This window comes from Haematobia irritans, chromosome 5 (genome assembly GCF_050003625.1).
Source record: "Haematobia irritans isolate KBUSLIRL chromosome 5, ASM5000362v1, whole genome shotgun sequence".
Taxonomy (NCBI): domain Eukaryota; kingdom Metazoa; phylum Arthropoda; class Insecta; order Diptera; family Muscidae; genus Haematobia; species Haematobia irritans.
The window spans coordinates 124481467-124498440 of NC_134401.1; the positions used below are offsets into that span (position 1 = coordinate 124481467).

General features: G+C 33.7%; 1 protein-coding gene across 1 annotated transcript; it reads right to left on the reverse strand.

Moving 5' to 3' along the window:
- Positions 1–723: 723 nt before the first annotated feature.
- Positions 724–2920, reverse strand: LOC142238487 (phenoloxidase 2-like). The gene is made up of 3 exons (XM_075310142.1): positions 1303–2920; positions 1006–1241; positions 724–936 (listed from the first exon to the last, which is right to left on the reverse strand). The coding sequence occupies exons 1-3, from the start codon at positions 2906–2908 to the stop codon at positions 724–726; spliced, it is 2055 nt and encodes a 684-aa protein (XP_075166257.1). The 5' UTR covers positions 2909–2920.
- Positions 2921–16974: the final 14054 nt, after the last annotated feature.

Consider the following 16974-nt stretch of genomic DNA (forward strand, 5'->3'; position numbering starts at 1 on the left):
GATGATGACTAATGTATTATTGTCTCATAGGTTAGTCGATGTTGAGTCGACTTTTAGTTAATGTAGAGATTTAGACTTTATTTGACAAAACTTCCAAAAGTCCATTAAGCGATGTCCACAGGTTTTAGTCGGTTGTGAAAGGGTTAAAATAAATCTTTTTTTCTCCGTTTTTTTTTTTTGATTTTCATTCCATTATCAGTTCTGTTTATGGCACAAATTGGAAAAGCGAATAAATATAATATTTGGCAAAGCCAATCATCCTAATTTTACCAAGCTTATAATCTCAAAAATTTCGCCAGATTAGCTTAACCACCATTGATATATGTTATGTACTTTGATATTTTTTTGCCATAGGAATTGGAACCTCAGAGTGCAGCTAACATTTGGCATTAAATTGAAGCTAACAATTGGATTTCAATTAAATAATTTATAAAAAAACGGATTAAAATTTCTTCATATGAGGTCATGAGGTCTCTCTTTGTTTTACCATCCCTTCTATAGAGTGCTTGCATTCAATGACAACGATTGTGTGACATTCATTTTTTATTGCATATTTATTGAGAAATATAATGGCCTATATATTTTTGATTATAACAATATATTTGTATGTAGCTACCGCAAAATTATTATTATAATTTTCTTAAAATTTACTAAAGGATTTAATCATTTTCGAATAGGAGTCAATGCCGTTGAATGTTATCACACACTTGTTTCCATAACTGTTTATTGTCTCATAACAATTCGGTTGGGATCATGGCGTATGGTCACATCAACAATGCTCATGTTGGGAGTAAGGAAGGCGGCCAAACGATCAGCGCCTTGACGAGGCAAACGATCGAATGGATAACCCATGGGACGGCGATCGGGATACAGGCGATCGCGAACACCACAATAAGAAGCAGCATCACTGCAAGCTCCAACCAAATCTTGATCAACCTACAGGAATGATTGAATAGTTGTAAAATAATCAATTTCCTTTTTTTTGTTTTTGCTACAAATACTTACGCGATCATCTTCATAATTGGAGACCATAACGAATAATTCGCAACGCATACCCTCGGGTAGACCCTTGGGGATTAACATATGCTGAGGCCAGCCACATCCGCAGAAATTGAATTCCAATTCTTCGGGAGAACCTTCTCCAGGACGATTGCTATCCAAGTTGCGGAAAGTACGTTCGAAGGGTATGGTAACACTGGACTCAGTGGAACGGCGACGAATGGTATTTTGACCAGGGTTCACTAAAATTACCAAAGCAAAATCTTAATACCAATACCATTTCCAAATAAATTCTCTACTTACATTGTACAACAAATTTATCCAATTCAACCATCATCAAACGTTGATCCCTCAACAACCATGGTTGACCACGTTCATCGGTTTTGGGTCCCAAAAAGATTCGTACTGTGCCAAAACGTTGGGCGCCACTATCATTATTCACATTGATGGTATAGGTGAAGGGAGTATGTTGCAAATGTGTGAAACGGGCAAAGACATTACCACGTGGTACAAAGTCCATACCACGAGATAGATCAACATCGGATTGTTGCCAGAATGTGGACAAAATGTTAGGTTGACCCCCTTCGGAAGCCACTTCGATGCCAGCAATGGAAACACCATCATATTGGAGTTGAGGCAAATTATAGGGTGGCAAACGAGTCTTGTGTTCCTGGAAAATATCATCGATATAGGCATGCCATCTATAGAAGACAGGATCGCGCATGGCAGTAGCCGAATCACCCATAACACCAAAAGATTCCAAATGACGATGATCAGGATCATGGGCATAGGATATGAAGACATGACCCATATTATGGAAATCACCATATACCGACTGGTTAGGTGAGATAACCGAGGCTTCCATCATGTTACCCAAAATATCAATACCACGAACCTCATCCAAGGGTATCTGATTACCACTGCCATCCACAACAAAACCTTGATGGATGGCTTCAAAAATGCGATCACGCCATCTCTCCATATCAGCAATGTCCAAATTGATTTGATCCAATTCCCGGTTCAAGTCGCTCAGCTTGGTGTTGGCAAAACGTGGAGGCCAAGCACGACTGGCTACTAGGGAATCCATTTTGGGGAAGTAACCCTCGGCGATGGGTTCACGGAAGTTATTGTATCGTACCACACGAGGCAAGTTGTTACTGAAACGCTCCATATTGTAACGGGCAAGCACTTGATTGTGCATGTAGAAGAACAATTCACCACGACGATCCTTGGCCACAATATTGCGATCGCTAGCTTCGAAGGGATAAACCAAATGCCAATGCCAGTGATGTAGATTAATACCCATATCTTCACGGAAATACCATAGGCGATGTTCGGGTTCCAAATCAGAGGCAGTATAATCACGAGGTACTACTATGGGCATGCGTGAACCTTCAGGAACAACGGTGACTTCTTCTCTCACCATACGGAAGACAGATGAATCAACGAATTTATCGGGGAAATTCATGGCGAAAGAGGGCAAATCCAAGCCTTTAGTATCGGGACGATGTAATAGGGCCACCGACAAGGCATAATTGAAGAGATAGGGATTTACACGATCACGGGCATAGACGGCAACACTTTGCAAATCCTCAATGGAACGCATACCCATGAAGATATCAATCAAACGTCCTGCAATACGACGATGGCGGGGAACAAACAACGAGAATTGTTCCTCACGATCCAAGGACATGGGGATACGTAAATCAGGCAAAGCGATTTCTTTAACGGGGATACGTTGTTCTGCCTTCTCGCCAAAACGACTTTGCACCTCATTTCCAATAGGTCTGTAGCGATCGGTCAAAAACTTATCAGGGATATCGAAAACAGTTGAGGTTTTGCCCTTTTCCATGAACACAGGTTCAGTGGGGCGATCAAACAACAGCAAGAGATTCTTTCTATTGGCCATTTTAGGTTGTTTTTATAAAATTAAACTTTTTTTAAACAGAAAAAAAACTTTAAGAAATTTGTTCAAAAATTCCCTAAATTTGGAATTGTTTATGCTTTTCCACACTGTGGAGGAACTGTTGATGTTTGCACCAATTCTAGCTTATTTATACCCAAATTTCGGCTGGATTATGCATTATCTACAGAGTTTTTTTTTAAGTTTATTTGCAAAACCCCACTTAGATATACGAAAATCTATTATCCCATGCGGTTAGTTGTCAAAAATTTTTGTTTCGTGGTCACAATCAAAAATCGACACCTAACCCAAAAATTCATAGATAAAGCATACAAAATATTTTCGATGATAACATAAAGGAATTGAAAGTCTCCCAATATTTTTTTTTATATTAATTAAAGGTTTTTGCAAATTTTCGGGGAAACTTCAGTTTTGGATAAGTTCATTAGTGTATCTTAGCTAATGAATTGTTATTTTGTGCCTGCTTCATCCAATTTATATTATCTTTAGTCAAGAGGATTTTTAAAGAGACTATATAGAACAGGGATTTATCTTATGAACCCACATTGAAAAAAGCATGCCCAGTTCCATTATGGTTTTGGTATTGTTTACGAGCCAATGAAGCGGATCATTGAAATAAGGATGCAATTAAGATACAAATTTTTTTTGAATTTGAGTTTTGAATACTTGATACGAAAAGGCAACTAACTTCCGAACGAAACAAGCTATCGACTTGAAACAAGTAGTTGTTAGTAATGTAGGTCGGATGGTATTGCAAATGGGCCATATGGGTTCACTTTTACGTATAGCCTACATATAAATGGACCCTTGCGGAGCCTCTCAGAGAAGCATATTTCGTACGATTCGGCTACAATTTGACACATGATGTTGGTATATGGTCTCTAACAACCATGCAAAAAATGGTCCACATCGGTCTATAACTACACCCTAAAAAAAATCGCTTCTCTAGCATATGTTCCAAACATATTTTGCAGGAAGCACATATATTATTGGATATTGCTGAAACATTATTATGTTTGTTTTATGTGAACATTATATGTTTGGAAGCATTTTGAGCCCAAAAATATTATATGCTTGGAAGAATTTTCTCCCCAAGAAGATTGTGCTCATTCCCTCACATAATTTTCACTTCCACGAAATTTTTAGTTCTTGGCACCTTTTTCTGTAATACAAATAATATTGAAGAAATTATCCAATTTTATACTTTTTTTTAAATTTTACCTTTCGCCTGGTCGGAGAATCGAACCGGGAACCATGCAGTTTGTAAGCCAACACACTACAACTGGGCTACGTAGCTGTTATAGTCACCAATAGACAATTATCGTTATAAGTTACATTTATATAGCATAGTTTGCAGCGCCCACGAGCCCATGCAAACATAACATTATTTAACAGAAACATACATGGCCACGTGGAGCAGTGGTTAGCATACGTTCCGATTTCTTTTAACGAACCAAGAAAAAAATTGTGCCCATATTGCCAAAATTATAAACAAAACACATGCCACCACATACATAAAATGCTGCTCTCAAGGCGAAATCACATGCTGTTTTTTTTTTTCAAATATCTATTCTCTTGGTTCCGAATGTCTATTCTCTTTACTCCGAATACTCATTCTAATATTTAAATTAAATAATATTTAGACTTAAGCATATCAAATTTTTGGCGTTATCATAAAACAGTTTTCCGAAACAACATACAAGCGGTTTCACAGAAATTGCTCTCTTTTCATTCTCTCGCTGTGTTATGTTGATATGTTTCGTCAACCCTCCCGGTTTCCATCTCTATTTCTTTCTCTATACTCTCTCTCTCTCTCTCTCTGTCGCTCTCTGCATTGGCTTGCGGAGCCTCAAAGAGAAGCAAATTTCATCCGATCCGGCTACAATTTGGCACATGGTGTTAGTATGTGGTCTCTAACAACCATGCAAAAATTGGTCCATATCGGTCTATAATTATATATAGCCCCCATATAAACCGATTCCCAGATTTGACCTCCGGAGCCTCTTGGAGGAGCAAAATTCATCCGATCCGGTTGAAATTTGGTACATGGTGCTAGTATATGGTCTCTAACAACCATGCAACAATTGATCCATATCGGTCCATAATTATATATAGCCCCCATATAAACCGATTCCCAGATTTGACCTCCGGAGCCTCTTGGAGGAGCAAAATTCATCCGATCCGGTTGAAATTTGGTACATGGTGTTAGTATATGGTCTCTAACAACCATGCAAAAATTGGTTCATAATTATATGTAGCCCCCATATAAACCGATTCCCCAGATTTGGCTTGCGAAGCCACTAAGATAAGCAAATGGTATCTAACAACCGTGCCAGAATTGGTCCATATTGGTCCATAATTACATATAGCCCCCATATAAACCGTTCTCCAGATTTGACCTCCGGATCCACTTGGACGAGCAAAATTCATCCGATCCGGTTCAAATTTGGAACGAGGTGTTAGTATATGGCCGCTAATAACCATACCAAAATTGGTCCATATCGGTTTATAGTTATATATAGCCGATCTCCAATCACACATATATTGGTCCATATCGGTTCATACTCATGGTTCCCGCTCGAACCTAAAAAATAATCTACCAAAATTTTATTTCTATAGGCAATTTTATCAAATTTTTATTTCTATAGAAAATTTGGTTAAAATTTAACTTCTAACAGGTCGGCTGATAAGTCCCCGGTCCGACACATAGATGGCGTCGCTAGTATTAAATGTATATATAGTACCAACCTTCAAATGATTCGTGTCAAAATTTGACGTCTGTAAATCAATTAGTTTTGTGAGATAGAGCGTCTTTTGTGAAGCAACTTTTGTTATTGTGAAAAAATGAAAAAAAAGGAATTTCGTGTTTTGATAAAATACTGTTTTCTCAAGGGAAAAAATACGGTGGAAGCAAAAACTTGGCTTGATAATGAGTTTCCGGACTCTGCCCCAGGGAAATCAACAATAATTGATTGGTATGTAAAATTCAATCGTGGTGAAATGAGCACGGAGGACGGTGACCGCAGTGGAGGCCCGAAAGAGGTGGTTACCGACGAAAACATCAAAAAAAAATCCACAAAATGATTTTGAATGACCATAAAATGAAGTTGATCGAGGTAGCAGAGGTCTTAAAGATATCAAAGGAACGTGTGGGTCATATCATTCATCAATATTTGGATATGCGGAAGCTCTGTGCAAAATGGGTGCCGCGCGAGCTCACATTTGACCAAAAACAACAACGTGTTGATGATTCTGAGCGGTGTTTGCAGCTATTCACTCATAATACACCCTAGTTTTTCCGTCGATATGTGACAATGGATGAAATATGGCTCCGTTACTACACTCCTGAGTCCAATCGACAGTCGGCTGAGTGGACAGTGACCGGTGAACCGTCTCCGAAGCGTGGAAAGACTCAAAAGTCCGCTGGCAAAGTAATGGCCTCTGTTTTTTGGGATGCGCATGGAATAATTTTTATCGATTATCTCGAGAAGGGAAATACCATCAACAGTGACTATTATATGGCGTTATTGGAGCGTTTGAAGGTCGAAATCGCGGCAAAACGGCCCCATATGAAGAAGAAAAACGTGTTGTTCCACCAAGACAACGCATCGTGCCACAAGTCATTGAGAACGATGGCAAAAATTCATGAATTGGGCATCGAATTGCTTCCCTACCCACCGTATTCTACAGATCTGGCCCCAGCTACTTTTTCTTGTTCTCAGACCTCAAAAGGATGCTGGCAGGGAAAAAATTTGTCTGCAATGAAGAGGTGATCGCCGAAACTAAGGTCTATTTTGAGGCAAAACCGAAGAAGTACTACCAAAATGGTATCAAAAAATTGGAAGGTCGATATAATCGTTGTATATGTACCACGTATGGGCTTACTTACGGTGTTAGGAGGTTTTAAGATACCTAGCCATCGGCAAGCGTTACCGCAACCCAAGTAATTCGATTGTGGATGACAGTGTTTAGAAGAAGTTTCAACGCAATCCATGGTGGAGGGTACATAAGCTTCGGCCTGGCCGAACTTACGGCCGTATATACTTGTTTAAAATTAATAAAGCCAATTTGACCCAAAAATTTCTTTCAGGTAAAGATTCCCAGTTTTAAATCAAATCAAACATAACCATAACGACTTTGTAAAAATGTGTATTGACTTCTGGATGAGGAAAAAACTGCATATGATATATATGCGTCTTCTATGCTAAGCTAAAAGCACATTCGTACTTTAATGCCAAGAAATCTTTGGACTCACTGCAGTATTTTTTCAGTGCAAATTTCTCTCAATCTTCAGTTCCATATAAACATGGTCCACTATATTTTCACAAGGCCTGTCAAAATAAAGCTCCTTGTCTAATATTTGTGCCCAGTGAAGGATGAGAGCCGAAGGATGAGAGCCGCTTTCCGTATGCAAAAACAAAACTGTTTATACTCAGAACCACATTGAAAGAAATATAGTCGTGAGGCCAAAGATTTCATGTCCTTAAAATACAAATGGGAATTTTGGTTAGCATAGAAGAAGCATTTCTGTGACGTAAAGTTTTTTTCCTTATCGAAAAGTCGATAAACTTTGCAATGAAGTAGTTTTGCCATTACACTTAAGTTATTCGACTTAAAAATGTGTATCTTTACATGAAATAAAAATGTGTTTTGAATAATTCTAAAAAATTCTTAAAAAATAAGGAAATCATCTTTAAATTTTTTGACTTTTTGCGTCTTGGTTACAAAAAAAAAAAACGTTTAATAATGAGACGTTTTTAAGTTCTTTATTTTAAAGACGTTTTTTTAACGTAGCATAACTTCTACTTGAAGTCGAGCCCGAATTTGGAAATTAAAGTTGTAGTTTTTAAAGGCCCAGCAAAAAACTTTGGAAGTTCTTCCAAAGGCACAACTTTAAAAGCATTTCCAGAAGATGTACTCCCAATGATGTTCTTTATTTTAACTACCCAGGTAGTTCTTTTAATTCAATTTTTTATAACTTGTTTTTTTCATACTTGTAATGGGTAATTTTAACTTTTTTTGTTTCGATCTGAAAAAATTGTGAATTTTTGAAATTATTTGAGATCAAACGTTTCTCACAAGCGTTAAAATCCATTAAAAAATATAAAAATTATTTATTTGACAAAATATCATAGAATTTGTTAAGTTACATCAAAAACATTGAATTCGGATCACACCTAAAGAAGTGATGTAAATTCAGTGCAACGGCTGTTGAAATGGAGGACTTCCGTCCTATGACAAGCCCATGTTAAATTCATCACCTCTGCGTCAATTTTGCACCACTTCCGGATACAAAAATAACATTTTCTCTACTTTTTTTGGCGACGCTTTTTTTGCTGGGCGACTTTGATATCACATAAAGAAAACAAGTAAGTAAAGTAGAAAGTCGGGCGGGGCCGACTATATCATACCCTAAACCACCACTACAGAATTAGTAATCATAAGCATTTGTGGGGTAACATATAGGTCTGGGAGATAAACCGCAGTTGCATATTGAAGAAAATTAAGGGGTACATGTCTATGGGTGCTTTGTATCAATCTGACTATAGCTCATAGTCAATGTTGCCAGGGAAAATATTCGGTTTACCCTACAAGGACAAAAAAAAGTTCCCTACTTTCCCATACGTAGAAAAAATTCCACAGAAATAAAATTTTGGAAAATTTTTTATGCAAATAATATTTTGAAAAAAATTTCTATAGAAATACAATTTTGACAAAATGTTCTATAGAAATAAAATGTTGACAAAATTTTCTACAGGAATAAAGTTTACCACACATTGTTAAAGATCAAGCCTTGCCGGCTTCTAATTTCCTCCTCTAGAGCCACCAAAATGTAAAAATTATTACAAATTGTGTTGAGTGAAAATGTCCTACATTGTGGCCCTACGTCTCTATAAGACGCTAAATTTTAGAAAAACCCTATATATAGGGAATTTCCCCTACTTCTAGCAACACTGGCTGTATTGATATTGCACCTACGGAGTTAGTATGCCACTAATATTGAGCCCATTATTAAAAAAGAGAAAATCGTTAAATTAGTGTGGGTTATAAATACAAATTTGTAAAAATCGAGCAATATTCTTATGTAAGAACTACAAGTACGTATAAATACGATCGGCTAGTACATCAAAATTTGAAATTTGAGTAACATTCGTTAATAAATAAGAGTACTATGGCTAAAATTTGGGAAAATCGAGCGATGCATATATATGGAAGCTGTATCTAAATCCGAACCAATTTGCATAATATTTTGCGGGTTTGATTAATACCACAAAAGGTTACCTTGTGCAAGATTTGAGTAAGATCAGTTAAGAAATGAGGTCTGTATGGTCAAACATAAGGTTATTGGGAGCGAATTTTTCAAAATCGGGTGATACATATATGGGAGCTATATCTACATCTGAACCGATGAAATTTTGCACATATAGTTAGTACTATAGAGGACTGGATCTAGCCAACTTTTAGTAAGATCGGTTAATAAATAAGGGTTCTATGGCCAAATTTGGGAAAATCTGGCTATACATATATATGAGAGCTATATCTAAATCCGAACCGATTGCAATGATTTTTTGCACATATAGTTAGTGCTATACACCGAAAGAATTCTCTTCGTTAATTTTACGAAGAATTCTTCATTAACTATTCTTCGTGAATTCTTCATTAAAATAACGAAATTTTCATTCATTTTCGTAAATTTTACGAAGAATATTTTACGAATATACGAAACTTCTACGAAATATTCTACATTAACTTTTCTTCGTAAAAAGTTCGTACTTTTAGCGAAACTCTCTTCAAATTTCATGAATTTTGTGAAGAAGTTTTTACGAATATTTTACGAAACATTCTGCGTTGAAATGTCTTCATAAAAAGTACGAAACATTTTCTTAGAAATAACGAAGAAGTTTCATTGAAGTTGTAAAATTTCCGTTCGCGGCATTAAATTGTATTTTATAATGTGCTTGAGTGTATTCCTTTATTCTATTTTTTATTCAAGTCTATGCTACTTCTCATTTGGGTGATAGCGCGCTATGAAAAAAAGTGAAGCAATAAAACTAAAAATTATTCAAAAACTTAAGATGTAAAATAGTGATGTCATTTTTCACACTTGTAACTATAACCAAATGCACTTTCGACTATAATTTTTTTTTCTAAAAGTTCAAACATTTTTGAAAAAAAGTACGAAAGTTTTTCATAAAAAGTACGAAAATTTTTCATAAAAACTACGAAAATTTTTCATAAAAAGTACGAAACATTTTTATAAAAAGAACGAAATTGTTTCATAAAAAGTACGAAGATTTTTCATAAAAATTACGAAGATTCTTCATAAAAAGTACGAATTTTTTTCGTACAAACTACGAAAATTTTGGAAGAACTTTTTTCGTAAAAAGTACGAAATATTTCGTACTTTTAATGAAAACTTTCTTTGGTTGTAAAACAATGACAAATTTCGTACTTTTAACGAAATTTTTCGTTCTTTTTACGAAGAAAATTCTTTCGGTGTAGAAAATTACATTTATCGGTTGATAAATAAGGGTTTTATGGCCAAATTTAGAAAAATCGGGCGGTACATATATATGGGAGCTATAGCTAAATCTGAACCGATTCTAATGATTTTTTGCACATATAGTTAGTGCTATAGAAGATTATATCTAGTCAACTTTGAGTAAGATCGGTTGATAAATAAAGGTTTCGTGGTCAAATTTGGGGAAATCGGGCGATACATATATATGAGAGTCATATCTAAATCTGAACCGATTTGGATGAAATTTTGCAGACTTGAAGGGCGATGGAAAAGATTACCTATTGCCAAATTTGGTGACGATCCGTTTGAAAAAAAGCGCAACGTAACCCCATTTGTCGAAATCGGGCGATACATATATATGGGAGCTATATCTAAATTTGATCCGATTTCTTCCAAATTCAATAGCGTTCGTCCTTGTGCCCAAAAAAACTCCCAGTACCAAATTTCATCAAAATCGGTTAATAATTGCGACCGGAATCCTGTGAACAACAAATACATGGACAGACGGACGGACGGACGGACGGACACCAAGCGCTAGATCGACTCAGGAGGTGATTCTGAGTCGATCGGTATATATTTGATGGGGTCTAAAATCAATATTTCTGGTAGGCACATTTTTTTGGCCGATCAAACTTATTATACCCTGACCACTATGTGGTTTAGGGTATAAAAGTTAAAAAACGAATAAATCAAAAGATGTTCAAGTACGCAAAAATTTTAAATATGATTGTGACTTAAATGTACCCTTACTTCAATTCTCCTCATCTTTGGTTCGGAATTAATACCAAAATCTTTAGTGTGAAGGCAAACTCATTGGAACCGGGCATGCTGTTTTTGTATGTGTACTAAGCAAGAAGGAGATTCAAGGAAACGTATCGAGCAATAGCTATACAACAGAAGAAACAAGGTCCTCAAGTCACTTGCCGGCAGTACTTGGGGTGCGGACAAAGAAACCTTGTTAACTTCCTATAAGGCAATTGGCCGGTCAGTGGTAAACTATGCAGCGCCAGTGTGGACACCGCAGACTAGTGCCCTTAGAACTGCGACTGGGTGTCTCCGCAGCACACCTCTGGATCACCTTTATGTGGAGACAAAGATCATCCCTGTGCGAAGACACAACTACATGTTGTCAAAGCAGTATCTCCTGGGTTGTTATCGCAGTAATCATCCAAATCACCATCTCATGGATGCACAACCACCACCCAGGAACGTAAGGGTTGATATACATAATCTAGAGCGCGAGATCCAGCGCTACAAAAGAAAACCTCTAGATCAAGCAGCGTACCAGGCAGGTTTGAACAGGATTCATGAGGATACTGTAGCTGAAGCGGTGAGAAGCTACAAGGTTAATCCTGTTCTCGGAGTCCGTCCACCGCCCATAGCACCGGAGGAAAGAGACCTCCCACGGCAGACTAGTTTTAGTCCAGTTAAGATCAGGCAAGTACAGCCGCCTCAATTCCTATTTATCAGTGATTGATAGCAGTGTAGCTGACGTATGTCCAATTTGCAACTAAGGGCCACACGACACGCGTCATCTTTTCTCTTGCCCAGCTAAACCAACCCGACTTACCGCCAGGTCACTCTGGACGCACCCACCTTAGTCGCAGAGTTCCTCGATCTGGCCACAAGCTGAAGTACCAAAGCGTATAACATAAAAATGGATGAAATCACAATAAACTGTTACAACAACAACAATAGCTATAATGTTATGCTGTAGTGTCATAATGCGATCATTACACAAACATTTGAATTGACGTTTCGATGCATCGTGTTCAATGGCGTTTGTGGCGGGTTGAGCTAAGGCGTTCTTTTATGGTGCCAACAGACCCATAAATTTTCTATAGAAATACAGTTTTGACAAAATTTGCTATAGAAAACAAAAATGTTGCTATAGAAAACATTAGCTATAGAAATAAAGTTTTGAAAATATTTTCAAACGCAATGAAATTTCTACAAAATTTTCTTTAGAAATTAAATTTTGGCAAAATTTTCAATAAAAATTAAATTTTGACAAAATTTTCTATAGAAATGAAATGTTGACAAATTTTTCTATAGAAATGAAATTTTAACAAATTTTCTATAGAAAAAATTTTAACAAAATTTTCTACAGAAATAAAATTTTGACAAAATTTTCTACAGAAAGAAAATTTTAACAAATTTTCTCCATAACCACGTTCCTTAATCTATATCTGTCCATAAAGCTCGAAAAATATTTGTATAATTAGATATAATGCATTTGGACGTCAATTGCCTGTTTTGGTATCAGGCTAACATGAAATATAATTAACAAATTTTTTATAGAAATAAAATTTTGAAAACATTAGCTATAGAAATAAAATTTTGAAAAAAATTTCAGTAGAAATGAGTTTTTTACAAAATTTTCTATAGAAATGAAATTTTGAAAAAATTTTCTATAGAAATAAAATGTTGACAAATTTTTCTATAGAAATTAAATTTTGAAAACATTAGCTATAGAAATAAACTTTTGCAAAAATGTTCAATGGAAATGAATTCTTCACAAAATTGTCTATAGAAATGAAATTTTGAAAACATTTTCTATAAAAATAAAATGTTGAAACATTTTTCTATAGAAATAAAATTTTGACAAAATTTTCGATAGAAATAAAATTTTGACAAAATTTTCTATAGAAATAAAATTTTGACAAAATTTTCTATAGAAATAAAATTTTGACAATATTTTCTATACAAATAAAATGTTGACAAAATTTTCTATAGAAAAAAATTTTTACAAAATTTTCAACAGAAATAAAATTTTAACAAAATTTTCTATAGAAATAAAATTTTGACAAAATTTACTATAGAAAAAAAAAAAAAAACAAAATTTTCTATAGAAAAAAAGAATAACAAATTTTTCTATAGAAAAAAAATTTTAACAAAATTTTCTATAGAAATAAACTTTTAAATTTTTTATAGAAATGCATTTTTTTACAAAAATTTTCAATAGAAATAAAATTTTGACAAAATTATCGATAGATATAAAATTTTGGCAAAATTTTCCATAAACAAAATTTTGCAAAATTTTCTATAGAAATAAAATTTTGGTTATTTTCTATAGAAATAAAATTTTGACAACATTTTCTATAGAAATAAAATTTTGACAAAATTTTCTATAGAAATAAACTTTTTACAAAATTTTCTATAGAAATAAAATTTTGACAAAATTTTCTATAGAAATAAAATGTTGACAAAATTTTCTATAGAAATAAAATTTTGGCAAAATTTTCTATAAATAAAATTTTGCAAAATTTTCTATAGACATAAAATGTTGACAAAATTTTCTATAGAAATAAAATTTTGACAAAATTTTCTATAGAAATAACATTTTGACAAAGTTTTTTATAGAAATAAAATTTTGACAAAATTTTTTATAGAAATTACATTTTGGAAACATTAGCTATGGAAATAAACTTTTACAAAAATTTTCAATGGAAGTGAATTCTTTACAAAATTTTCTATAGAAATGGAATTTTGACAAATTTTTCTATAGAAGTAAAATTTTGACAAAATTTTCTACAGAAATAAAATTTTTACAAAATTTTCTATAGAAATAAAATTTTGACAAAATTTTCTATAGAAATTAAATTTTGACAAAGTTTTTTATAGAAATAAAATTTTGACAAAATTTTTTATAGAAATTACATTTTGGAAACATTAGCTATGGAAATAAACTTTTACAAAAATTTTGAATGGAAGTGAATTCTTTACAAAATTTTCTATAGAAATGGAATTTTGACAAATTTTTCTATAGAAGTAAAATTTTGACAAAATTTTCTACAGAAATAAAATTTTTACAAAATTTTCTATAGAAATAAAATGTTGACAAAATTTTCTACAGAAATAAAATATTGACAAAAGTTTCTATAGAAATAAAATTTTGACAAAATTGTCTATAGAAATAAAATTTGTATAGAAAATTTTGTCAAAATTAGAAAATCACAAATTGGTGATCTAAACTATTTGGGAAGCTCTTGATTTCACTTGAAATTGAACTGAATTATTGTGAATTATAATATTAATACAAACGTTTAAGTCACTGTTGAATTATTGTTTAATTTCCCAATCATATTATTGTACATCATCAACTTTAAAACATGTATGTTTCTTGGTTGACTTAATCACAGAAAATCTGTAATTAAATTTTGCATCTCAAACGCTCCAAAAGGTTGTCGAAGTGTTGTCCCTCCCAACTACCCAAAAATACAGTACACACACACTAAACGAATTAGTGTCCACCAAGTCAATTGCTTCGTCCACAATCTTCCTATATCCCAATTCTAATCACTTCTTTTAGAGATCAGATTATCAGAAATAATAGATAACTTCCTTATAAATACTAGCCACTTCGTCCTACTAGATCATCTCACTTAAACACAGCTTTTAAAGTAGATTTCTTTTTATAATAATTTTATTTAATTAATTACAATAACATTCCGCTACTTATAACATACATTCATATATGGTAAATATAGTTCCTTTTTTATAATTTTAGTATATATAATCTTTTTATATAATATTGTGTTTGTATGTAATATTGATTTTTTTATGTAACATTATTTTTTCTTTGTCTGCTTTTGCTGTAATCATAAGTTTTTGATTATATGAATTTAATAAATAGAGATTTCTTTGGTTATGTTCCTTGTTTCGTACTTGCTTTTTTTGCTTTTGCTTTTGTTTATTTTATTTTTCTTTGTTTTTGATTCGATTTATGGCATAAATTATAATTTATTACAACTATTTCATACATATTTATAAATTTAAGATTTTTTATTTTGTTTTAATTTATATGCTTTGTTTGTTTTGTCATAACAATAATTTGTCAAAATAAATTTATCATAAATATGTATTTTTGTATATATAGTTGTTGTTCTTGGTTTTTTGTTTTTGTAGTGTTGTGGTTTTCCTTATCATTGGCTGTCACAATGTATGCCTGTTAGTAATATCTTTGGTTTTATGATGTCCATCATACACATACATATCTTGCCTTCATGTGTTTGCGTGTAGATAAAGTACTTTAGTGTTTTTTTGTTTAAACAATTTCCCTAAATAGTATTACCATAGTTAAATTTAATTTTTATATGTTTGCCGTTGTTTTGTTTCTACAAAACAAAATGTTATATTTTCTAAAATCATATTAAAAAGGGTATAAAAACTGAAAAAAATATGTATTTTGTATTGGTTTTCAAATTTCCATGACATTTTTGAACCAAATACTGATTATCATTAATTTTGAGCACATTGTTTTGACAGTATAGAGTATAAAGTTTATGAAGTTCACAGCTTAGAATCTGAGGATATCTTTGTAATATGCCTATAAACACGGAGAATAATTTTATGTAATTCGTAGAGCAATTTAATATGATTGAGAATTTTTTATGGCAACCATTTAACATTTAGACACCAACCCTATTCGCCCAATTAACATTTTGACAATAAAAATAATAACCAAGGAAAAAATTGGGAAGTTCTTCGTAAGCCATTACTTTAAAGTACATTCCAAAATGTTCTTCTAGCGCACTGTTCTTAAATGCGCACTGTATCTTTTGAGATACAACCAGAAAAAATTCTTACGTCTAAAAATGTTGATCGAATTCTATGAAATCTAGTTTGATCTATTTAATGCACCATAGCGCTATTTATAAAAATATGTTTTTTTGAGAAAATTCCTTGTACTTCTGAGTAATCTGCAGTCAGAATTAAAAAAATTTGACCAAATAACATATTAACAAGTATATACGGCCGTAAGTTCGGCCAGGCCGAAGCTTATGTACCCTCCGCCATGGATTGCGTATAAACTTCTAATGGTAGATTATTTTTGGCTCGAGTGGCAACCATGATTATGAACCGATATGGACCAATTTTTGTGTGATTGGGGATCGGCTATATATAACGTCTGATTAGCGGCCTTAATACTAACACCACGTTGCAAATTTCAACCGGATGAATTTTACATGATCACCATATAAAAATAACATTTTGCTCTTGAAACATGTTTGAGGTGATCATATTCCTTCTCTGCTTGTAGCGTGTACACCTCTACTTGTAACATATTCACATGCTCCTCCAAGAGGCTCCGGAAGACAAATCTGCGGTTTATATGGGGGCTATATATACTTATGGACCGATATGGACCAATTCTTGCGTGGTTGTTAGAGACCGTATAATAACACCACGTACCAAATTTCAACCGGATCGGATGAATTTTGCTCCTCTAAGAGGCTCCGGAGGTCAAATCTGGGGATCGGTTTATATGGGGGCTATATGTAATTATGGGCCGATGTGGACCAATTTTTGCATGGTCATTAGAGAACATATACCAACACCATGCACCAAATTTCAGCCGGATCGGATGAAATTTGCTTCTCTTAGAGGCTCCGCAAGCCAAATCGGGGGATCGGTTTATATGGGAGCTATATATAATTATGGACCGATGTGGACCAATTTTTGCATGCTTATTAGAGACCATATACTAACACTAAGTACCAAATTTCAGCCGGATCGGAGGAAATTT